This window comes from Siphateles boraxobius, unplaced genomic scaffold, assembly GCF_051911475.1.
Source record: "Siphateles boraxobius isolate OS27281-9 unplaced genomic scaffold, OSU_SipBor_1 66, whole genome shotgun sequence".
NCBI classification, from domain to species: Eukaryota; Metazoa; Chordata; class Actinopteri; order Cypriniformes; family Leuciscidae; genus Siphateles; species Siphateles boraxobius.
The window spans coordinates 8,252,750-8,279,121 of record NW_027509193.1 but is presented as its reverse complement, the minus strand read 5'-3'; the positions used below and the strand labels follow the sequence as shown (position 1 = coordinate 8,279,121).

The 26,372-nt window shown below is 38.2% G+C and overlaps 1 protein-coding gene and 1 long non-coding RNA gene across 2 annotated transcripts in view; both read right to left on the bottom strand.

Annotated features, from left to right (window-relative positions):
• The window catches only part of LOC143721535 (protein shisa-9), a 96,720-nt gene extending 76,177 nt beyond the window's left edge, over positions 1-20,543 (bottom strand). The window contains exons 1-2 of the mRNA XM_077212032.1: positions 20,256-20,543; positions 17,737-18,910 (exon numbers count right to left, since the gene is read on the bottom strand). Coding sequence (XP_077068147.1) covers positions 17,737-18,281 — 545 coding nt within the window. The 5' untranslated portion in view covers positions 18,282-18,910; positions 20,256-20,543. The remainder of the gene's footprint in view (positions 1-17,736; positions 18,911-20,255) is intronic.
• LOC143721541 (uncharacterized) overlaps positions 1-21,565 on the bottom strand; it is a 323,157-nt gene extending 301,592 nt beyond the window's left edge. Inside the window, exon 1 of the long non-coding RNA XR_013196748.1 lies at positions 21,529-21,565. This is a non-coding gene — a long non-coding RNA (uncharacterized LOC143721541). The remainder of the gene's footprint in view (positions 1-21,528) is intronic.
• Positions 21,566-26,372: the final 4,807 nt, after the last annotated feature.

Below are 26,372 nucleotides of genomic sequence, written 5' to 3'. Positions count from 1 at the left end.
TAAGAATTTAGGAGGCAAATGTGGCCAATGGAAATTACATTTTGTTGTCAAAATAACTTTTATTTATTTATTTGTTTAGAAGTAGAATATGATCAGGACATGTTTTTGACAGCTTCTGTGAGGTGCACGCTGTCTCTCATTGCAGCTGCATCTATTCTGAATGCTAAGCATATTGGTGGCGACCTACTAACAGTTCATGGCTATTGATTGGATCTCTGCTGTTGAATTAAGAATATTTAAATCTACATCCCAGCATCGTAATGACCTCCTGTGATCACATCACCCCGTCATGCTCTAACATGCTGCTACTGAATAATGACTCACGTACATACCCTACATAAATCAAAGGACCATGTGCACTGCATAAAATTGTGTGCATGTTTATGCGATTCTCTGTCTCTTTCCCTGTGTTATAGCTGGCCATTTAGCTGCACTTAGTTACACCTGTCAGCACATATCAGGTCTGTAAAGCTGCAATATCCCAAAATGCTCTGTGATTCACACATACACACACATGCACAGATATAGATGCTTTTTGACTGTGAATTTACATTCTCTGACTGACGCTTTAAGCCTTCAAAATCTTGCACAAAATTACGCACGCACAAACAAACTAGGACCAAAAAGATACTACGTCATTATGCAAATGTAGACACAAATGCTTGACCACAGCATCATGATGGTATCAGTTAATAGTTAACACTGTTCGCAACATGTTTACTTAGTCACCATGATATCAAAACAATTCTTGTTAAAAATTTATGGAATATTGCAGTATTTATTATAAATGATATCCATGCACATCATTTTTTTTATTCATGTACCCTCCCAATCTTTAATCAAAAAAAGCTTCCCCTCCCTCTTGTAGTGACATGTTTATATTAGTGAAATCAAGCTTGTTGTATCTGTTTTTGTACAAATACTTGCACTGAGTATGTTTTAGATTTAAGACACCTGTAAATCACATGTATAAAAGCACTTTGAAAAGCTGTAAGTGACTATATGAATCCAACGAGACAATAAATAGGATAAACATCCTGTATCTAACCCTGAAACGCCTCATCTATTACACCTACATGCACAAGCAAATTCATGTAGCAATCAGAATAAAGAACAGATTGAAGCTGTACTAGCAAGACGTCAATCCCTAAGGCAATTCTCTCTCTCTTGCTCTCTCACTCTCTTTTTTTAACAGTCTGCCATCAGATTAATGCAGATTAATGAAGTCTAAAGGCAACTCAAGACGTATTGGCACCCTTCATGAAATTGAGAAAATGGGATCATTTAAATTAAACAAATACACCATGAGACATATTTTGGGCTCAGTAATGAGTCATGTGCTTTTAACACACACACACACGTTATTAAGTAGTGCAAACCAAAGGTTTCCTAATTATTGCCATCCTTAAATGCTATTTGCTAAATCCTCTCCTGAAAATGTACAGGTTGAGTCCACTTAAAGGGGCCTGGGTCAAACAAAGAGTGTATTATTTTTTGGTCTATTTTCGCTGTTTTCAACATTGATAATAATAAGAAATTATTCTTGAGGACCAAATCAGCATATTAGAATGATTTCTGAAGGATCATGTGAAAATTCAGCTTTTCTATCACATTTTTACATTTTTATATATATTTAAATTGAAAACAGTTATTTTAAATTGTAAATGAACAGCCAAAATGCATAAAAAGTTTTCTCTTTTTTTCTGGCTCCTTACACAGTGTCTGCACAATAAGCAAGTGGGCGAGGCACCACGTAAAAAGTCAGTGATGCTATCTGCACTGAATGCGACATGACACGACAAACTCCAGACAGTAAAGTGATGCCCCGTTTTATTCCTGACATACTACAAGCGCTCGCGCTACTTCTGAACACGAAGAGCAAGTGAATTTGCGACGGCTGCTTTGTCGCATTTGTAGTCAACCTCAAGCAGTTGCAGCACATTGCGTCGGAAATTACGTTAGTACGTACTAAATTTAAATTAGAATTTTCTTTGCGACCGTTAAAAAGTAAGCTCTATATAGTATATGAAAAGTTGTATGAATGAAATTTGGACGTACACATAGGCGTAATTTGTGGGTGTGGGACCCACCACTTTTTGCCAGGGTTGATATTGTCCCCACCACACTGAAACATCTCATGGCACGGATGTACCTTATAGAAATAAAACAGTAAAGTGTCCATCGAATGCACACTTCAGAATCTCGCCGGAAGTAGTAGGTCACCGAGGTACTTTTCGCCGCCTGTTGCCTTTCGGGAGCGGTAACTCTACATTGCGTAGCAACGCTGCGGGAATTCCTCCCTTCTCCACTTTTGTTGAAATCTTATGGGCCAACTCCAGCTTGGAACAGCTGGCCAATCTCTTTCTTCACGCTGCCATCGTGGAAGCTGCACCAGGAGAACTAGGAATCTTTTTCTCTAAGCATCCGATGGCTTGACTTGCCAGATTTGTGCGGATCCCATCGACCCGCCCGACGAACATGAACTCTGCGTCGCCTGCCTGGGCCTCACCCACGCCAAGGCGGCATTCACAGACTCCGCGTGCGCCCACATGCTGGGCACACTCGCGGACGCGAATGCCTACTACTAGGTGCCTTTACGCTTTAAAATGGGGAGTTTTTTGCAAAATGGCGCCAGGACATCAATATTGATCCGGTGATCTGTTCCGTGTCGGATGTTTTGCGCTTCCTACAGCACAGACTGGATAACGGGATTTTGCCATCCACGCTGAAGGTATTGCTTCGTTTCATTCCCCGGTTGACGGGCAGTCGATCGGTAAGCACACTCTGGTCACCAGATTTCTCAGGAGAGCGAGGAGATTGTGTCCTTCACGGCCGCCATCGGTGCCGCCGTGGGATCTAACTCTAGTTTTGAGGGCTCCCTCTCTACCACCGTTCGAGCCCCTAGTTTCAATTGCTGTTAAGGAGCTCTCCCTGAAAACGGCTTTGTTCCTTGCTCTTGTCTCTGCAAAGCGCAATGGAGACTTACACACGTTCTCGGTGAACGACGGTTGTATTTGTTTCGGAGCCGGCGACAGCAGCGTTACTCTCCGGCCGAGATAGGCCTACGTGCCTAAGTCACTCTCTACACTGTTCAAAGCACAGGTTGTTTCCCTGCCCGCCTTATCTGCTGAGCCGTCATCCTCGCGTGAGACTGACTGTCAGAGTGCTGTTTGTCTAGTCAGGGTTTGCGGATGTATGTGAATCGCTCGGCCGCCTTTCGTCAGTCGGCCCATTTTTTTTTTGTGCTTATTTTCACAACTCCCACGGCGGGATTTAATACAGTTCCTGCAGCGTTGAAACCGCTCTCGAAAGGGAACGTCTCCGGATACTATCGTAACCTCAGTTCCCCGAGAGGTGGGAACGAGACATTACATTAGCCGCCATGTTTGATCAGCCGTGCAATGGTTCAGTTGTGATTCTGACGCAATTGTCACAGCCATACATTTTATACTGCCCACGAGCCTGTCAGTATTTGCATAATTTGCGACAACTGCCCAGCTGTTCCAAGCTGGCGTTAGCCAATAAGATTTCAACAAAAGTGGACCAGTACGATTCAGTACGATTCTGCGAAAAGAAAACCTTTTTTTACATTTTTGGGTCGAGAGACAACAGATTAAAAAGCTTAATTTCTCCTTCCCATGTCTCTTTCTGTGCTTTTGCTGGGGTTGTTTTCTGATCTTTCTCATATAGACATCCTGTGATCTCGTCCCCTGTGGAACTCCGTCAAAGAACTCATTCTCTCTCCTTTAATCCAACTCGTTTTGTTTTATAACGGCACTTTTTATTATGGCCTTATCAAGAAGGAGATGGAGAGAGAGATTCACACACTCAGAGGGCGAAATGCTGGGTTATACCTCCTCGTTTTCAAATGAACAGGTCAGTTTTCATTGATTGCCTGTTTTTAAACTGGGCCAGTGGGAATATTGGGTTTATATACTGCACTTCACTCAAGGGCACATGCTCTTGCTTTTTATGAATGTGTGTGTGACTTTGTGTCCTTTTATGGTTGCGTCACTTTGATCCTAGTGGTTGCATTGCTATAACTGTAAATTGTGTTATTATCTGTAGAGCTGACTGTGCTAAACCGAGCACTGCATTATATGCCTGTGATCTCTAACACACACACACACACACACACACACACACACACACACACACACACACACACACATTCCTACGAGATGTCAGAGGGAGGTGAGAAATAAAACGCTAGATTCAGATAAAATCCGTGAGCGATTTGAGAGTATTTACTGAGGGGAGATGAATTCGAGAATGTGTGTGTTTGAATTGAAATTAAAGTGTTAGGTAAAGGGGTAGAGAGAGAATTTTGGGATATTTTTGAAAGAGAGAGCCAGAAGAGGAATACATTTTTAATGTATAACAGTGAGAACTGATAGACTGTTAGCAGTTTTAAGAAAGAATTCAATTCAATTTAGTGCTGTGAAAAAGTAAGTACCCAATGTGAAGAGGTTTGTCCTTTTACAACATGTGGTCATACTGATACTGGAACTCATTCTGGACATATTTATGGGTGAAGTTGATAAAATAATATAAAATATCCATGCATTCGTTTGGAAATGGCTCTAATAATTTGCACTTGATTCATATAATTGGTGCACTTGATTCTAATTTTAACCACTTGATGTTCAGTAAAAGTGGCATTTCTGTTTATTTAACCTGTTTAAAAAATTACAAAATACATTCCAAGTGTCATTTGTTACATTATATTACATTTTATCTTTTAAAGGTAATGAAATGATAATCCAATATATGTGTGTCTTTATATGTCACTTTTTATGGGGTGTACTTACTTTTTTCACAGTATTGTATGCAAATACTACATATCTGTAGCCTGGTTAAAAGCAGACCCTTCTCAGTCGTAACTGAGTTAGTCGTAACTGAAATCTAAATTTGCCGGAAGTTCGTCTGGGTTTTCCCAGGCTAACATATCTGGTGAGCGACAGGTAATTTGACAGTCCACACCAAAAGAGAAGAGAAAATGTAGTGCAACGCTACACAGTCACATCCAATCAGGATGTATTTGATGTTTTATGTACATAATATAATATTCATGTTGGATATTTTATACGACTGAGATTTTACTGCTGTGGCGTGGGGGGCATTTTAGTTTTTCATGTGCCCTATTTTAACGATCTGAAACGCAAGCATCAAACGCGAAACGCAAGTAACTTTGTGGGCGGATCTCGAGCACTGTTGCTATTATACCGGCGGGATAAATGACTCTAGTGCCCGACGCAAATCTAAAATGGGTTGGTCTGAAGTAGCTACATTACTCATAGGTGTGGTTTGGGCGTAACGTGCAATAAACCAATCAGAGCGTCATCTCACATTCCCTTTAAAAGCAGGCGCGATTGTTCCATGGCGGATTGCAATTATAATGGTGGATTTGCCAGGCGCACACCAGAAGCGGTTCATAGCCTAGGAGACCAACGTTCTTTTCAGGGCCGTAAAAGACAAGTGACATAGTTTGGGGATGGGAAAAATCCACCCAAATTAGCTTCGGTTAAACAGGCGTATAATAATTTGGATAAATGTGTAAGCTAGATTTATGCCTAGATTTATCTTCATGGACACCACAATGATCTCTCTCGTGTGGTAATATTTTTCCTTGTAATTATGTATGGTTTGCAAAAATGGGAACTGCTCTGTCTGTGTAAATGAGAGAAGCAAAGTGTATGCGCGTTGTAAACACCCTACATTATGGCCAAGCATGCACCCTTAAAATAGCATCTGAATAACGCACCACTGACTTTAGACTGGGGGGTTTTTTTCTGGTCTGTGAAGAATTGTTTTCTGAAACTGCGAAGTAGCACCAGGGAACGTTTGCGCCTGAACACGCCTCCTCTTTTTGTTGAACCGGCCCCAGGAGTGCAAGTTCATTCCCAAATTTACCGACGTGCGTCTGTGGAGGGAAAAGTTCGCTGTGCCTCGGGTGCAAAATAGAAATGATATATGCATTGGTGTACAAAGTCAATTGCGATGGGTGCAAGATAGGGCCCTATATGTATTATACAATATGTGTATATGTTTAAAAATAGCCAATGCCAAAAAAATATTTGTTAAGCTTTACTTAAAGCCTTGTACAGTGCATTATAAAGGTATTCATAATGTACATTATAATCATTATATATTTTTCGTAAATAATTGTAACCAAGTTAAAATACATTATAATATTTGCAAATTCCTTGTTACATATAAAATTGTTTGTCATGTATTTAATGCATTTGTGTGTTTAATAAATATATAAATGTTATAATGTATTATGACTGCAATTATTCAGCCATTAATAATGTATGTTACCAAATTTGTTCATGTGATCAAAGATATGTTTCAGCATCATTACTCCATTCTTCAGTGTCACATGATCCTTCAGAAATCATTTTAATGATGATTTGCTGCTAAAGAAACATTTTTAATTATTATCAATGTTGAAAATTGTCACTATATCCTGATAAACGTAGATAACACTGCACATTAAACAGAACATTGAATCTGTGTGTGTTTGCTTGTGATGTGGGCCAGAGGTACCAAGTAAATTAAATTTTGTGCAAGCAATTTAATCCCAAATCAAGTTAATCGGATATACTGTCTGAAAACCAACAACCATTTGGTGTACGGCCGCACAGAGAATTCCAAACACATCCACAATGGACGTGGTTTGAGCCAAGCACTTCAATTTGGGTCAGCTGTTTTCGAGCTAATGTGCTTGTGGAAGAAACACCGAAGGGTTTTCGCTCTGGGTATTGAGGGGCCAGAATGTTGTTAGACCAGGTTCAGTGAACTGAGTGGCTAAATGTGATGAGGGGTTTAAAGAGAGGAAATAAATCCACACATTTATCACTCCTTTATGAGGATGAATACTTCACATAGGTATTTTATCCACTTGAAAAAAAAAACTGTCCCTCTTTTTCACACACAAACATCGACTGACTGAACTGGTGCACACACCACAGTCCAAGACGGCGCAATTAGAGAGAAATGATGAACCACCGGGACCTTTGCTGAGTGAAGGTTTATAAAAACATCAATCCTGCACCACTGCACCGACTTGCGCACCAACCGCCCTCCTCTCTGGAATGAGAGAAAACCGCTCTCCACCTCTAAGATGAATGACCTGAACCTCCATGTGGACCTGCACCTACTTCTGTAAAGGTCAGACTGCACCTGCATGCTTTATAGAGCAGATATGAAGCCTGTCTGCAGGGGTTATTGCTGTTAAAAGTGGCTGTTCAAAATAAAAAGCTAACTTTTATAGTTGCAATTAACATTTGTTAATATTCTTGAGTGATCCAGTGAGTTAATTATATACTATTATATTATTTATTCATATTTTGAATTGGCTTTTATTATAATATTTTAAGTTTTTATTTTTATTTTAGTTCATGTTTTAGTCATTTTGTCATGTGCATTTGTCTTTTTTGTTTTTTAAAAAAAATTAGTCTGTACTGTAGCTTTAATTTATTTTTATTTCAGTTTTAGTTAGTCATTTTAGTACTTCAACTTAAAAGTTTTTCATCTATTTATTTCAGCTTTATTTAAATTCTAATAAATTCTAATAATTTTAGTTGTAGTTAACAATAACAACACAGTTAGGGATGTGCAATTTGGCAATTTTGTCAGCTAAAAAAAAAGTAAGCTACACATAACTCCGCCAAGTAGTCAGTGTGAACAAGATGGACAATGGAGTGGGTTATTATTATTATTATTATTATTATTATTATTATTATTAATTGATGGTATTTGTAAATACTGTATGATTTAATGATTTTAAATACTGGTTTTTCTCCCACCATATTCGTTTAGTTTTTGAGGTGATGTATCAAGTTAAAATAGATGCTCTCAATACCCCATTTTGTTTGTCAGAATGAGCCTTCATTCTTTGATTCTACTTGATTCACCAGTCAATTGAACTAACACATTTCCCTCTTTCCTCCACTTCTCACACTCTGTCCTTCCTCCACTCGCTTACTCGATCTCCCTCATTTTCCCATCGACTGTCTCCAGTGTGTGTAGCTTGATTGACAGGACAGAGATCAAGATAAATATCTGTATAATCCCTACCTCACACCCCCTGGTCTCAATCAGGTCCTCTCTTTCTACACTCGGCCTTGACAAAGCCCCCATCTATCCCCTCCTGCCATCCCTTCCTGGAACAAGTCTGTTCAGGATGACTGAGCAGCGCTGAGCTTTTAAAATGAGGGATGAGACGCGGAGAGGGAAAGAATCGGTCCTCACGCAGGGCTACAGCTCTGAGCAACTCATTGGTGATACTTATCGCTGCGCTGCTTTGTGTATTCACATTCTTTTTTTATGGGGAATTAACAGGAAACTGTGCAGAAGTAATTCAGGATCAAGGTGAGAGAGAGAGAGAGAAGTAGGTAAACTACTCAATTGTTGTAACGAATTGCAAATTAGCCATCGACTTCCCATCAATGTGATTAAGGCACAAAGCACATGTACAAACGCACAATTCACTGTGAAGGCCAAACACTCGTACTGTTTTACATTCTAAAAAGTACCTTTGTTTGGATCATTTTCACCTGCAAATCAAGAATTTCTCGTGAGCACCACAAATGTTGTCTTTTATCCAATTAAGTGTGATGGGGAAAATTTCCAGCAACAAGTAGTTTTCCAAAATTACTGTACGACACAACAAATCAACTTGATGTTCAAAATACAGTTAAATGGAGAAAAATTTTACCCGTCGGCAGAGTTGCCCCGTGCTGGAAAAGTAATGACATGCATTTTTTATTATAATTAACGAATTTTACTGGATCTGATCCTGGTTGATTCAGCCATATCAAATGGCCTAATATTTTTACTTATAACCAGTTGCTTGCTGAGCTAACATTGAAAGTATTGGAAGCTAACTTCAAAGTATTAGAACTGAATTTTGAACTTTTTTCATTAACCATAACATTTTTGTGCAGATTAAATGGTTAAAAACAATTCGAGCATAGACTTTATTCACTAACATATAAGTAGCAAAAAGTAAATTTTTGATCAAATATATTCTTCCTTTTGTGATAATTAATATTCATGGATCTTTTGTAAGCTGGTAATGCACAGAGATTTTGTACCAGTTAAAAAAACTCCGATAAACTGGTTTTAGGTAAAAAGAAAGAAAACTTTTATCCAGTTACGTAAAACAGAATTATGCAAGACAAAACTAGACAAAACATTTTTTACTGTGTGGCTCAACGCCACAGGCATAGAAAGCAAAATGTCATGTTCCAGTCATGGCTGGTTTGGAGATCACCTCAGATAAACACAGAAAATAGCTTGTCGCACCTGATCATGACGTGTATCTTTATCGGCTCTATATTCACAAATACAGCTATCTTTACTCTAAAGAAAAATTATGTTATCTCATTAAAAACATGGTGTAGAGCAAACCAAGTACCGCTTCAACTTTTGATCCTTCTGTTTTTTGTTTCTCTGTCTGCAGACGGTTGAGGTATGAAGTTCAAGATTGGCCTGTGGCAGTTACTCTATGTGACCACCAAACATAAATGTATATTTATGTACATAATGTATCATATACACAGATGAATACCTCCCTCACACACTAGTGCTTCAATATGTTTTTCTATACATCCACTTAAATACAAACTTGAAATCACATATGTGTAGCTATAATCTCTCAAAACTTTCCCTCCCTACTTTTTCAAGCATTTCCAAAATTCATAGTGTGCTACTGACATGAAGGCTGTTCAAAGATACCTTTTAAGATGCCTCATTTCAATATGCATGTTTTCTTCACACAGAAGGCAATCCCAGAATGCATAGCAAAAAAAGAGAGACATTTTTATTTTACCTATTTGATTATACTGTAGCAGCATTAGCTAAGCTACAACTCAGCTAACAAATGACCGTTTTGCTAATGTTCCCATTACGTTATGAAAATGTTATTTCTGAAAGTTCTCTGAACATTCCAAAAGGCAAGTCTTTTAAATGATTTAAACAACAAACTAGTAACAAAAAAAATTAGATGAACGTCCAGCTAAAACATTTCAGGAAAAAAAACCTGTCATGTACAATGTACAAATAATATTTTTGTGCTAACATTTTAAGAACATTATTAAAGACCAGATAACTTTGAACAAAACATTCTATTAATGTTCCTGGAAGAACGTTTGTTCATAACTTTAAGAGAACCTTTTCCAGAATGTTAGCCAAAGTTCTGAGAATGTTTATCTTACTAATGTTTGGATCTCCTATACACTTTGATTAGTGTGGCACATGAATGCTAGCCTTGCTAGAGCACTGTTGTTAAGTTCCATTTTAGTGCTCATTGTGTAGACAGCAAGGCAGTTGGCTATGTTTTGGAACAGAGCTTGTATGAATACTGTGTGTGTGTTAAGTTTGCTGTTCATTAGCTATATTACATGGGTGGGAAATGAGATGCGTTTAAGTGATGTCACACACTGTGCCCGGGGTGTATTCAATATCACCCCACGTTATGTAATGCTGCAAAATGGCTGTATCTGTTGTGTGTGTGTGTTACTGTTAAACAGTTGGGGACCACAAATATGCTCTGCATGCGGTGGAAGCCGAAAACATAACACACGTACCACAGTCAGCTACGGCTTTTTAAACTGAAGTCGACACGGTTCAGTGTCTCCGTTTTATGGTTATGCGTAAAAAGGAGATTTAGAATTTGAAGCCAAATAGTTTTAGATTTACATTTAGAAGCCAAAAAGCCTCCTGAATCAGCATATAAGTTGTATTATTATTATTATTCAAATAACGTGACTGAGGGGAAATTAATAGATATCGAAGTAATGAAAATTCTTCCTCATTTACTCACCCTGTCATTCCAAACCACAATGACTTTCTTCAGAAAATGTGTTTGTTTTTGTTTGTTTTGTTAAAAATATCCTAGCCACTCTTTTCCATAATGAAAGTGAAAGGGACTAGGGCTGTAAAGCTTTAATATTAAAGTTGAATAAACCATCATAAAAGTGATATAAGACATAAGACGCACAGTATAAGAACCAGTCATTCTGCAGTGGCACCCAGTGGCATTAAAAAAACATTTTTGTTATCCATACCATTTTAAAAGCTTCGGAGGCTAATATTAATAGTAAATAATGATTTATGGTGGCCAGGATGTTCTGCTTTTTTTCAGTTTTTTTTTTTTTTAGAAAATCAAAGTCATGACAGCATGAAATCACATCATTTTTGTCCCTTAGTAATGTCTTTCTGCCGTTAGACTATAGTTTGCCTTCTGACTTTATTTTTTATCTTGCCCCAGCAAAATAAATCATTTTTTTGCTTTTAGCCTTTTACTCCTCATGGTATTTGAGTCAAAATGAAATCTGGGGCAGAGCAGTATCCTGCGGTGAAGCTCTGTAATCGGTGTCTAATCCATCCGTAGTGGCAGAATCTGTCAATGACATCTTTGCTCTTGAGCTCAGGGTGGCAGTTTCCTAGAGGAATTGCAACAATCATTGGCGCAATGGTCCATTTAGTAGCTTTACAAGACGGTCACCTTTATAGCCGTAGTGATGTCCGTCCGTGTGTAACGTGCAGTTCAGCTTCCTCACCGAGCACCGGCATTGATAGACAGGTACATGCAGTGAAACTGCAAATCTCAAAGGGCTCTGATAGCTTGAGCCTGGGGCTGCCAAAGAGCCCTCTGTACCCTCTCAATCTTCAGTGAAGCAGAACAGGACATGTGTGTGTGAACATGCGCATCTGTCCATGTGATAGGGTATTGGTGTGTCAGAGGTGCTGATGTGGGGTTATGGGGTGCAGTTGTTAATGATAGATAGAGTCAATAGAATTGACAGGAAATTACGAGGAGATGAGATTTTGCCATTTTCTGTCACCCGCACGGGCACCATGACTTAATGTGTCCAAGCATGCATAGAAACTGATAGGTCACGTCTTCAACCAACAGGACATTCTGTAGAGGAACAGTAAAAGCGACCAGGGATAGTTGTCACACTTCACTGAATATTTCAGAAGATAGTTTTATATTAGGCAATCAGTTTCTGTACAGACATAGACTTTAAAGTCTCGGCTACAAGAAAGCTATTGAACATTTACACTATTATTGCCCAGGAAAAACTGATACAGATTAATGAACACACTAGCAATTGTCCCACTATATGGGGTATCTTTTGGGGAACTGCTAATAGGCTATTTAATATGTTTTTAGCAAAATGTAAACATTATCAAGCCCTAAAATATCAAACCCTGCAAATATTGTTTTAGCACATATATTAATAATCGATAAAATTGCAAAATGCAATAAACATGACAACCTGCCTCGACCTTACATTTACTAAAAAAAAATACCCCTGAGAGGAAAATATAGTATTTTAGTATATAGTATTATTTATATATTATTATAGTTTTTATTAATATTTTAAATGAGCTTTTATTTTGATATTTTCAGTTTTAACTCCTTTTTGTTATTTTAGTTTAACTTTTAGTAATTTGTATTAGTTTATTGGGGTTATAGTTTTTAAATATTACTTTTTGTGATGAGTTTATTTTCAATTCAGTTGAATTTATTTATTTATTTATTCCAGTTAGTAACTTTATTGCTTCAACTTATTGCAGGTAGTTGCCAAGGAAAGGCAACGTTTCTAATTTCTAGATTAGTTTAAGCTTTTCATCTAATATTTGTTTTATTTTATTTCAGCAGAAAAAAAACGTATGACATTGAAATTTTATTTAAGATGTTTTTACAGTAGATATTTGAATCCAGCAAACAAAGCAACTGCTGAAGAAAACATGTATTTGTGTAATTGGGCTTTTGACTGAAATCCTCCATGAAAGAGTATTTGACAGCCTTCCCTGTGTGACATCAAGCCCGCAATCTCCTCTACATACATTTTTTTTTTCTCTAGAGATGCTTTCAAAGACAATGACTAATCAGACTGTATTCTCATGACTGGAGCCAGGAAACAATATCACAATGACACTGATGAGGCTACGCCAGTTAATTGGGAAGCTAATTACTGGTAAGGACAATATTGTTCGCAATTAAATAATTTCACTGAGCATAATTTCAAAGCCAAACACATCAAAACAATAGTCCACTTGTTAGCGTTAACATGCTAACAATGAAGTCCATCTAAGGGTTTTACACAACTTAGCATTTTACACTAACAATTAACCTGGCTTTATCGAGATAGGCTACTAAGTTTTAATTTATACCAACAATTAACGCAGTTAAAGTGATTTGCATTCGCATATTAAGGAGGGCCTTGAAGGTTTATCATAGGCCTACAAACACACAATTGGGTTTACTAGAATGTTCTTAAAAAGGGTAAACAACAGGTAATAGCATGATTTGTTATTGATGGAAATGTACAGCTAACTCCTCAGGAGGTGGAAATATGCTTACGGTTACAGATGATGAAAGAATCAAGGAATTTAGTTTTATTCCAGCTTGAGAATTGTATTTATACATATTCCGATAATTGTACCATTTGGACTATTTTCACTTCTGTGAGGAAATATGTAACAATTTTATAGTTGAAATTCCTTTTTCTTTCTAGGCCACCTTAAATTGCTTTTTGTTTTGCTTTTTTGCAAATCAAGATTCATTTCTTCCTCATTACACTGCCAAATGTGTCAAGAGTCATTCTGCATCAGTTCTCATCATCTTTTTCCTTTCTTCCTTCTGAAAAGCTGTGAAAAACACCCGGGAGTCTTTGACCTGTGGGTAAGTGAAGTGCAGCAGGTTTCAGTGTATTCATGAGGTTTGTATGGAAGGGCCTGTGAGACGTCTCCCGATGGTTTCTGCCTCACTGTGGAGTTCAGTTTGTTTGTCTAGCGCATTAATAGTTCCAGGGCCAGCTTTGGGAATCATCTCTATTAGAAGTTGTAATGCATTTTTAATGGGACACAACTGTATTCTGTGGCCCAAGTGTGTTGGTCAGTAAAGCTAAATATAGACTATAGCTAAAAAACACTATGCAATCAGAGAAAGAGAAATCTATGGTGAGATTTATTCGTAAAATGAACCACAATGTCCTCCATTCTATACGTACATAAGACATTCAATGTGTATTTCCATCTGGAAGATCTTTAATGTGTTGTTCATACGTATGCACTACACTGCTAAAATGTGCCAGTTTTAAGAGCTTACAATGACATTCAACATTTGCAACAGTCAGGAATTGATTGGATCGTGACAAGCCATTTCAAACTTTTAGAGCCCTCCAAAAAACTGACCACTTGGGGGAAAAAAACATCTACAGTAATATAATGAAATATTTGTGATATGTTGCTTGCAACATTTTAATTTTGTCAGAATAAACAGCTATACTTTTGAATGGACATCAATGGTGAAAAATGCCATTTTGAACCATGATGTACTGTAGTTACGACATCAACCACCAGGGGATAACTGGATCATGCTAACCAGACAAGCATTGACCCATTCACCTCAAATCAGACATTTTGACCAGGATATGGAGGCTGAAGGTGAAGTTCATCCTCGAGAGCATCCAAACATAGCCGGTGGTAACTATTTTTCAAGTTTACCAATATTTGCTATTATGGCTAACTCCTGGCAACTTGATAGATACATGGGTTACACTTTATTTTGATGGTCCACTTCAGATTCTTAAACCTATAAGTAACTTTGCAACTATATGTCAACTACCAGTCATTAGAGTATTAGTGTAATGTCTGTTTAAAATCTGTAAACACTTTGTTTTGATGGTCCTCCAAACGACATTCTAATAAGTAACTTTGCGAGTACATGTCAACTTATTCAACCAAACGGAACCTAACAGTCGACATGTAGTTGCAAAGTTACATAGAGTTAGAGGTATGTCTAAAGTGGACTATCGAAATAAAGTGTAACCGCTACAAGTATTAAGAAAATAAATATGTTCCAATCTGATGCCCACTTTAAAATATAAAGCAGGCATCTTGGTACAGTATGTGTGTTTCCTAAGGACACACTTAGTTAAAAGTTTCTGCCCTTAATTTTGTCCTTCTCATGTTCTTTCTTTTCCCCCAGCCTGTTTTTTGTTTTGTTTTTACACGTTCACACATTTTAGACATTAAAAAAACATTAAGGAGCCACTTCCATTATTGCCAGTATGATCATGTAACAGGGAAGCACTCAGCACAGACGTACCATCTTTACTTTGTAAGCACACAAATACTCTCTCAAACACTTTCTCTGTCTCTGTTTACTAGCTCTGTCTTGGGAAAAGTTGGCATGTCCAACCAAGAGACTTGTCTGGCATGCACTTAAAAATAATACAAGTAGAAAGCAGCGTGTTTGTACAGTCCAACCATCACTCATCATTTCATGCTGAATTGGATAGATTTTACAGATGAAAAAAAAAAACACTAGCAGAAAACTAGTTTGCAAACGTACTCACATATGATTCGCCCTTCAAATACACTGAAGGTAATTATTAAAGGTCAGATTATGCATAAAAACGTAAAGCCTGAAGGACTCAAGCCAGCACGGTCTGTTTGCTCAGAGCGCACGTGCAAATGAAGCACATCATTTCGGTTTCTAGACATTTCACCAGTCATTAGTCACTGTTCTGACCCTGCGATTTTATAAGGTCAGTGGCATAGGATGGGTTTGTGTGTGTGTGTGTGTGTGTGTGTGTGTGTGTGTGTGTGTGTGTGTGTGTGTGTGTGTGTGTGTGTGTGTGTGTGTGTGTGTGTGTGTGTGTGTGTGTGAGCACGTTGGGCTCTACACTGGCTGATGTTGTGTATGTTGGCCTCATTGGATTTTCAGAGCTGGTCAATAGAATCACTCTCCTCGATGTGCCTCTGTATTTCGTTCCAACACACACTATAGTTGTGCCGTTATGACACACACTTTATATGCTACTTTTGGCACCCATTTATCGAGCCTCATTAAGCTTTCCTATGATAAATCGTGTTAAATTACAAGCTGGCTACACACTTTGCTAGCTTGCCCTTCCAACACTGCCTGTGTCATTCGGCACATCTCACACACACACAAAATTCCTGTGTGTACAGGAGCCCAAGTATGTCCTTACCAAGAGAAACTTTCATGAACTATAAGACACTCAGAAATATGTATCTTTTATTCCATCTCAAACCGTAAAAGATTAGTTTTTACCCACCCCACTGAATAAAATAGTCAAACAGCAGATAATCTATCATCCGTTCTCTCTTGCGCACACTTTCTATCTCAGGCATGGCATGCTTCCAGCCCTTATCAATAGCCCTCATTAAATCATGTTGGTGTCTGTCTGCCATGCCACATTACGGATGAGAGACAGATAGCTGGACTGACGTCCCACTCTTCCCACCCCCGGAGGACAGCGCTCCGCTTCCCCTCACGCCGAAAAGACCAAAGTGTCAACTTTATTTACATTGTGATGGTGTTGATTGATTTAAAATTGCTATTTCGTTTTTTGTTTTGTTTTTACCGACGTGATATAGTTAAGATATATGTTAAGAACACATAACGGAGGACTAAAAAAAAAATTTATTTTTCAACTTCTTCTTTTAAACTGATTGCAGCTAGCTAAACTGGTTCCACTCAAACAAGAGCTGAGCTCTGAGAAGTAAACAGGAATGTATATCTTAGAAATACAGTGGGATGCAAATGTCTGAGATCATATTGAAAAACTGGTATTTTAAAAAAATGGAAATGTTTTGCATTTTGAAATTTGTTAGGCAATGAATGTAAAACGAAGTAAGATTTCAGATTTGTCACTTTCTAGGTTACTAATCAATTTGTGACATTGATCATGTGACTGTATATACAGACGTTCAGATGTTCTTGCTTTCAGTGAAGCACAAATATGCACTTTTAATCATCCTAAATCATGTAAGAGAACATGGTTACCAGGTTTTATGAGTTCATGCTACTAGAGAGCTGCTGTCATAAAAATTATATTTTCTAAATACTAAGATGTTTTTTATTCAAGGTTTTACCTAAAATTGTAATCCTAACAGTATATTTTGAAACAAAGAATATTGTATTTCCAAAATAGAAGCTTTTTCACTAGTGATCTCAGAAGTTTGGTCCTCTCTGTTGTTGTTCATTGGTTCTTTGCGAAATCATAATTTTCAGGAAAGATCTCTTGTCTTATCAAGAATAATATAAGGTTCTATATAAGTTTCTAAAAGCTATAGATCTTGAACTGGCTTTATGGTTCTTTGAGGTTAAAAAAAGTTATTTATGTTACATTACCGATTCTTCAGGCGAGTTGGCATGAGTATTAGACTCATTCTAAAGAACAAAACTCTTTAAAAAAATGTTCCAGATGGGGTTTTACACGGTGATGCCGTTTTGAGCTCCCCTAAGAACATTTCAGTGAATAGTTCTAAAAATAACCATTTCTTTCTTTGTGTGAAGAACATTTTAATAATCTAAAGAACATCCTACGTGCCAACACAAAATTGCTGTTCTATGGCTCTTCATGGAACGATAGATGGAAGTAAAGAACCTTTATTTTTAAGAGTGAAGATGATAAAGTTCTTTGTGGAACTCAAGATGGGTCTCCTATGTACAGAGCTCGTCTGCAATTAGATACAATTGAAAGTCTGAGATTTCAATGTACCAACATCAAAATGTTTGATTTTTACAGCTCTGTACTTTTAATGCATGTCAGCAGTTGTCTCATTTTGTAGCTTGTGAGTAATTTAAGATGCAACATCTAATGCAAGGTTGCTAGTTAAATTAGATGTGTACGAGAACTTAATTAACGAGCAAATTAAGTCATCCTTACACCCACTCACCTGGAGTTTGTCATTTCCGTCTGTCCTCCTTGACTTTTTTCCAGGCCCAGTTTGGTGAAGATCCCAACCAGCACCATGATGGCCACCACTCCACATATTATGTACACGATCATGTGGGTGCGGTCTCGATCCGGTTCCTCCTGGACATCGGTCACCGGAGCCGCCGGCTTGCCCGTGTTGGCCCACACCGGCGTGTCGTAGTTGGAACAAGACGTCTGGTCCAGGCTGTGGACCTTGAACTGGCAGCAAAATCGATAGTAACAGGAGCCGCAGCAGAACAGGTAGATTCCCGCGTTACAGTTAAACGGAGGATCCCATTGGCCCATCACGTCGTAGTAACCCCAACAACGGCTCCCGGATGACGGGATTACTTCTGCTTCTGACCCCGGGGTCGCAAGAGTGACCTCCGGAGCACCAGACGGAGCAGCCGTCCGATTGGTGTCCTGCTCATCTGTGCTGGCAGTGTTGGATTTTTGACAGTAAGAGACATAGCTCAACAGTAAAATAGCAGTTAACACATTCAAAAACAGGTGAGAGGCAGCCATAATCTTCTTCGAGTAATCCCACAATGCGTATCCCAGAATGCAACGGCGCCACTGGGGACAATTAAACCAATGGAGTTTAGATAATGTGAACCAAGAAAGCAAGTTTGCTGAGCAAAGAGTTGTCTCCGAGTTTAGAGCAGGTTTATTGCTGACTTGTTGTCCGGCAAGCTGATACAGGGAAAGCAGCCCTCATCAGTGAATGAGACGGAGAGCTTTCCACGCCACTTCAGCACACAACATGCTCGCTGTTGTCATCACTACAGGGAGAGAGCGAGAGCGAGCAAGATTCCTCCCCTTTGGAGAGACTCCAGATTCAAGGATCTCACCCTGAGACAAACTGTTCGTGGCCCGAGAGAGAGAAAAAACAGCACTTGGTAAAATTCCAATTCAGAAGCCTGAAGGAATCACAGCGTTGGACTCAAGCCCTGTCCGTGATCTTTGTCCTACTGAACATTGCGTGATGCCAGCAAGGAAGAGATGCGTCACTCTACAGTTCGTAGGTAATCTACAAGTCATTCTCAGTGTTTTCCACTCTTCTGTTCTCTCAAAGGAATATCTGTTGTTCTTTAGTCCCCCTGACGCTTTTGTTTTCACAATCAAGGTGTCTTCCTTCTGCTCAGTTCTTTCCCCTGTTACAAAACACCAAACATATTGTCAAACACTCTAGTTTTAGTTTTTAGACTCTAGTATAAAAAAATTAAAAGATTTCTCCTAAGATGTTTTTTATACAGTGTTCATGTACTAGGTATGTATAAGTTCTAAAGGTTATATATATATAATATGGTTATATATATTATATATTTTTGTTATATATTATATATGGTCAAACATATATATATATATATATATATATATATAATTTTATATAAATTTTGGGTAAAAAATATATTTCATCCCAAATATTTTAGCTTGTGCTTATAAGTCTGAATACGTAAATGTTAATCAGAATATAGTCATAGGTGTAAATATATAGAAACAAATATATAAATATAAATGTATATATTACACATAAATCTAAATTATAATACATTTATTCACATTTATTCATTTAGCTGACGCTTTTATCCAAAGATAAAAATTTATTTTATCCATAATAAAATAGACATGCATTTTATATACATTTGGATATACAGCTGTATCTCATATTGGACACTTTTGATCAGATATTCTCTCTCGTTCACAGACTCTCTGCGTCTCTCTTGCTCACAAACATTCTTGCAGTCCCCACAGGACAGAGCCATCACAAGTGAGATATCTTTAACATCTTTCTTTCTCCTATAGACCACAGTCTCCTTTAAATGGAGACTTTCAAGAGATAATTTCAAGAGAAATAGCAACATTGTCTAAAACTGTGCTCTGATTTGACCAAGACACCCAAGTCTGCAAGCTCAAACTGATTTCTAATCAAAGTCAAAATGATCTGAGCTATCCACATTATGTTTCACTTTCTGTTTATTTCTCCAAAGAAATTTTAACAGAAACATCTGAGACAAAGCTGCTACTCAAGCAAACATAAGTGAGAGGTCTTCTGGTCTATAAAAGAGCAACCTCTGAGTAACATCAACACATTTTCCTCTGGGTTTGTGTTGCTTCTTTGGGGCCTCTTCTCTTTTTTTCTATCATTTTGCTACTCTCTTTCCTTTGCTCTTCTTCTGAATCTACCACACACACAGAGAGAGGGAATGAAAAAGAGGGTCTCAGCATTACAGCTCCTCGGTTTCTTCACTTAGAAACCACACACAAAAACACAAAATGCTCTCTCACACACACACACACACACGCTAAAAGTCACAACAGCACACCTAATCCAGCTCCCAAAGCACCTGCTCTAAGCTCCCTCTCTATGTCTGTCTTTCTCCATGTGGATGAGGCAAAATGCACGGTGCAGATGCACACGTCTCAGAATGCAACAGATCAGCTTCCTACAACTGAGGAAATGCTTCTGAAGCGTAGAATCTGAATCCATCGGCTTACCCATACGCTGTTTATGAAAACAGGCATACTGTATATTGATATATGTATAGGATTGTTATAGATATATCTCTATATGTATGTGTTTTCACTGGATGCTCTGAAGAAGTTCTCCTCAGAATAAGAAAAAGTGACAGTGGATGACAGATGAGTGAGGAAGACCAACAGATGGCAGGTAATCTTTATTCTCCTCAGTTTTTTCGTCCCAGTGCATTCCCGTTTCTCCGCTCCAAGCCTGCCAGATTCCGTGTTCCAGGGATGGTGTGTTCCCGTGTAGAGTCAGGAACGAATGATAGTGGCTTGCTCCCGCTCTCTCCCCCTCCCTCTCTCCCTCTCTCACTCAGTTTGTCTCGTGAGCGAATGAGCGTATCTCGTTTGCTGACTCGCCCCCCTCTCCCTTTTTCTCTCTGTCATTGACACCTTCTCCCTCCTTTGTCCCATGTTTTGTTCTCACTGTTCAAAAATATTCCTGTCATTTCCTTGTTTCTGTCTGTTCCTGCCATATGTTTACCTGCTCTCACTGTCTCCACAACCTGCTATACGTTTTTTGTGCATCAATCAATGGCGTAGGTTTGATTTTTACATGCACGGGGACATAAAAGCAGTTCATGCCAACATTTTTTTTTTTTTGTATTTATGATAGATATTTGACCACAATTTCATGTCAACTATGGCCTTTAAAGTCGCCATGAAAATGGAAGTTGGGAACGTCTTTTCTTCCTTATTGTGAAATATTTCTAAGAGAAATGGCTTCTCGAACAATAAAATATGTGTGGTGGATCTTGATTTTGTCCATTTTTGTCCATTGGGAATTGATTGAATGGTTGGATGGGTTTGCTATTGCTGTAAGGTCATGAGGGTGACAGGTTGTCCGGTCCTCGTGCCAGTGAAAACGTAATCAGAGAAGAGAATTGGAAGTTACTTTGATTAAAGGTTATGAGGACACATGCATTTTTAAAGAAATATTGATGTGCACCATTAAATCATTTATAATAAATACTGCAATATTCCATAAAAAACAATAATTGTCCATTTTGATTTCATGGAGACTTTATGCCAACACACTGTTGTCTTTAAGGGGCTTCTTAACGGCGCTGTTCATCACTTTTAATATTTAAAATGAATTGGACCAATGATGATGAATGAATATTGCAGTATTTATTAAAACCTATCCGTGGACGTTTTGTTTTAAACAAAAATCATGACATTGTGTCCTCGTTATCTTTAGTCAAAATAACTTCCCCTCCCTCTTGCAGGTCTTCTCTTCTCTCATGACGTGTTTACTGGCGCGAGGGCAGGGCAACCTGTCACTCACATGACATCACAGCAATAGCAAACCACAACCACCCAATCAATTCCCCATGGACAAAATCAAGTCCCGCCCTAATTTTTTTCTTGTTCAAAAAGCCGTTTCACTCGGATATACATCACAATAGGGAAGAAAAGACTATTGCAACTTCTGTTTCATGCCGATTTAACTTCTCAGGTAATGTCAGTGGTATGAATCATTGCATATGCAGCCAAAACTACATCAACAGTGGTTACATGTGTATTTTATACAGGACAATACAGTAGTCACTGGAAATTGGTATAGGAACATGAGTACCTATTAAATTCTATGCCCTTGTTGTCAATTATCCATTGCTTATTTTACTTTCTGTCTGTCCCTCTCTCAAAATCTTGTGGTTCAACAGATGACTGCAGCAGTTTTTACTGAGACAGCAGGTCACAGATTTTGTGTGTGTGTGTGTGTGTGTGTGTGTGTGTGTGTTGTGTGTGTGTGTGTGTGTGTGTGTGTGTGTGTGTGTGTGTGTGTGTGTGTGTGTGTGTGTGTGTGTGTGTGTGTGTGTGTGTGTGTGTGTGTGTGTGTGTGTGTGTGTGTGGGGCACTCTTTTGGGGAGATGATGGGCAGGAAGCAGCAGGAGATTAACGGAACAGAGGGATCATGGAGAGGAAGGAAAGACGGAAGAGATGAACGAGAAATATGGACCGAGGAGAGAGTCAATTTGAAGGTTTAAAAGGAACGATGGGTCTTATTTCTCTTGTAAAAGCAACATTTGTGTGAATCTCATGTAGAATATTCTAATCTAAAAAATAACAAAGAAAGAATTATTTCCAAGTTGTAGACACTTTTATTTTGAAGTACAGGAGAGAAATGTTCCTTAAAAAATGCACCAAAGGGTCTCCTAAACAATAGACCAAAATGTAACATATTTCAAGTTTCACAGAACTGTATTTTCAAAGAGCCTGTGTTGCAACTGACAGTTTGGGAGGTGGGGTTTAAATGTGTCACTGATTTTCAACCCGCTTTGTATTGTTACAATGTTGGTAGTATATGTAAATGAACAGCTATGTTGTAATCCACCTATTTTTATGTGCATTTTGAAACGATAAGAACAATTATTAAGGGTAGGTTTATCACTGAAAATTGTATCATACTTTGTCTACTCTTTATACAGCATTATGGTAAAAAATATTATGACAACAGATTTCTTACCTGTAAGATTGCGTTTTGCTTCATCTGAAACTGACAGAACGACAGTTTCTTTCAGTTTTCCTCTCCGTTTGACCTAAAACACTTTTCGTAGTCATTCAGTTTGAATTGTTGATTTTTTGTCGAGGCTTCTCTCTGTATTTCGCTTTGTATTGTTACAATGTTGGTAGTATATGTAAATGAACAGCTATGTTTTAATCCACCTATTTTTATGTGCATTTTGGAATATCGCATAAAAAATCTGCTGAATGGAAATGCCACGATGAGCATAAATTCAAAAAATGTGCATAAAAAACGTATGCACTCATTTTAGTCGGACTGCATTCCCCAACAGCAACCATCTTCCTCCGAAAACTGCGCAAGTAATTTATTATACACAAAAATTATTATATACAGTGGCTTCTCCTATTTTTCTTAGTGGTATTTAGCACTTTATCAGGAAGATTTAGCAGTTTAGTGAGGTTTATCAGGAAGTGAGGATTTTTTTTTCTCTTCGACTGACTGGATGGAAACGCTGCTTTTTTTTTCGTTTTATGCAATATTCCCATTTTGCACTATCCGCAACTTTGGATGGAAACATAGCTATTCTTTACTCTTTCTCTGTGTTACCTGGACCAAGAAATACCTGTTTATTCGTCATCACAAGTCCACCGGAGACATGCAAAACGTGTCATCCGGTGGACTTTTGACAGCTCCATGGCCTTAGTGAAAAATACAGATTAGACTCCCGCATTTGTGTATTCACGCCCACAGACAGTCGGATTGAAAGAGGGTTATTAACAGAACAATTATTAAGGGTAGGTGTATCACTGAAAATTGTATGATACTTTGTCTACTCTTTAAACAGCATTATGGTAAAAAATATTATGACAACAGATTTCTTACCTGTAAGATGGCGTTTTGCTTCATCTGAAACTGACAGAACGACAGTTTCTTTCAGTTTTCCTCTCCGTTTGACCTAAAACACTGTTCGTAGTCATTCAGTTTGAATTGTTGATTTTTTGTCAAGGCTTCTCTCTGTATTTACGATTCTATGCAGCCTTTAGGCACTTCCTATTACACGCCGGATTCTTCACTGGAAATCGAAAGTAACTCCCTCCATTTACTCTTTGAATTCTTCCCGGGGATAATACAAGTCAACACCATTATGACTAAAAGTTTGCTAAGAAGGATTTCCTACTAAAGCAAGGCAGTATTTGACTCTGGTAAGCGTATCCATAGCAGACTGGTGGGAGTGGCCTTAAATGGCAACATGCCCAGTGCATTATGGGTGTTGAAGTTTTCCTACCTATTTGGCAAAAGTGAAGATAACAGCCTTTTATTCTCTGTTTTCTCTAGTCAGGTAGCACAGATTTAAAAAAAAAATTCTGCTGTATAGAAAGCCCATTTTGCTAGTGATGAAGTAGCTCTTTAACTATCATGAAAATATTGCCACAACGCAACAAATCGTAAAGGTCATGAGATTCACCCACTGAGAGTTGGATAAAAAGCAGCAGAGACAAGAAAATAAATGAGGTCAAGGAAAGAACAACAGGAACAGAGAGAGAAGGAGAGAATAATTTGCATATATGATAATGTTTTTGTTGAGTGTTTTGGTTGCCGGTGGCTCTGTAAACTCTGATTGCTGTTAAATATTTCTGACTCATTTAAACGGCCTGATCTACAGCAGTGTTGTTTCAGAAAACGGGCCGCTGCCAACTGAGACTGGGGGAATTTTAGCCTTCTTCTGGCCACAGGGAATCGTTTCACGTAATCCATTGTCTTACTGCTTTTGATCACTTACATATCCACATTTACAGTCAATCAATTTTACAGTGCACTCAAGGTGTTCTCTGCAAACTGAACCCATGACCTTGTTAATTTAATTTTGTTTCCCTACATATCTGTTTTTATTTATCCTCCTGTAGCATCTTTGTATTCAAAATCAGTCTCCGGGTCTGTTTTTGAATTATTGCTTGTGGTGCAGCAGTGGCTCTTGGCACCACAGGGAAGGAACGGATGAGTCCAGAGGTCTTGTGGGAGAAATAAAGGGCAATGAGCGTTCAGGCCGGGGGTAACTTATCTTTAATCATTTCAGATTCTCTCTCTCTCTCTCTCTCTCTCTCTCTCTCTCTCTCTCTCTCTCTCTCTCTCTCTCTCTCTCTCTCTCTCTCTCTCTCTCTCTCTCTCTCTCTCTCTCTCTCTGGCCTGATCATGCCATTTCTCTTCTAAATGGAGGCAAGTAGCCTTGGATAAACCCATGTACTCATTTGCTTTGTGTTTATCTGTCTGTTCGGTTCATCTGTTCCAGGACCTGAATTGTGCGGGTTTGTGATTTGCCATGCAAGAGGTTTTACTGGCATTTAGCATATAAACCATGAGGGGCAGTGCATCACACAAAAAAAAAAAAAAAAAAAAAACATTTTTTTTTTAAAGTTGTAAATAAAAGATTATTGGAGTGCGTTTTACAAGAAAATACTATTACTACAGTTACTACAGTTTTTCTACTTCAATATTTCATGTTTAATTCAGTGTGTTACTTGTTCCTTTGTAATTGTTTGTGAAATGTACTAGCAATATAAGTGAAAATTATTTCTAGAACCAAATATTTTTTCATATTATACAATTAATATTTTCAGCGTACCATTATAGAGAGTGTGAAGCTGACGTCATGCCGTGTTGTTCTGGGTAACCGTCTCCGTCTTAGGAGTAGCCTTTAATGCAGTGTTTTTATTTTGTGTTGTGATGGTCAAGAATTTCACCATTGTAGGTCATTCATAGTCATTCACACTTATTGGTTTGTTTCCCGTTACGCCCAAACCACACCTATGAATAATGAAGCTACTTCAGACCAACCCCTTTTAGATTTGCGTCGAGCACAAGAGTCATTCATCCCGCCGGTTAAATAGCAACAGCGCCGAGATCCGCCCACAAAGTTACGTGCGCTTTGCGCTTGACACTTGCATTTTAGATAGTTAAAATAGGGCCCTACGTGTAAAAACACTATGGGAAGCAGGTAGAGGGGTGAAGAGAAGACGTTGGATAGCAAATCTATCAGTGATGTCACTGATTAAACCCACTGCCTATCACTCAAGTGTAATTAATAAAGTAATAAAAATAATCACAAGGATGAATGTTTGTCTACTGATGAGTGTCTGTCAACTGAATGTGACCCACAATCTCTGATTCCTCTCCATGGCCATATGGGAAAGTGAATATTTACAATGATAACAATAAAACTTCAGTTGCAATTAAACTTTTCCAATAAAGAAATGTTTCGACTTTCAGCTTGTTGAACACATATTTGTATTTGGACATTTCTACCGCGTGTCGGCTGAAACAGCAGCGAGCTTTCCTTGTGTGACACTGTTTTCACTGTAACCAGATACATGAATTATGTGGTGAAAACATCAAATGACCATGCTATGAAATAAAATAGCTTCTCTTTCCTGCAAACGATGCAATGGAGAATGTTATTGTTCAACATGTCCTAGCTTTTTACAGAAAATATTCGTATTTAACCATGTTTGTTATCAGTAACATTTTCACAAGTAGGCTAACTATAATTCAATTACACATTTCTTTCTCAGTACTGTAACGGGTTACAGTTACATTTATTCTGTAATCAATTGACGTAACGCCATTGC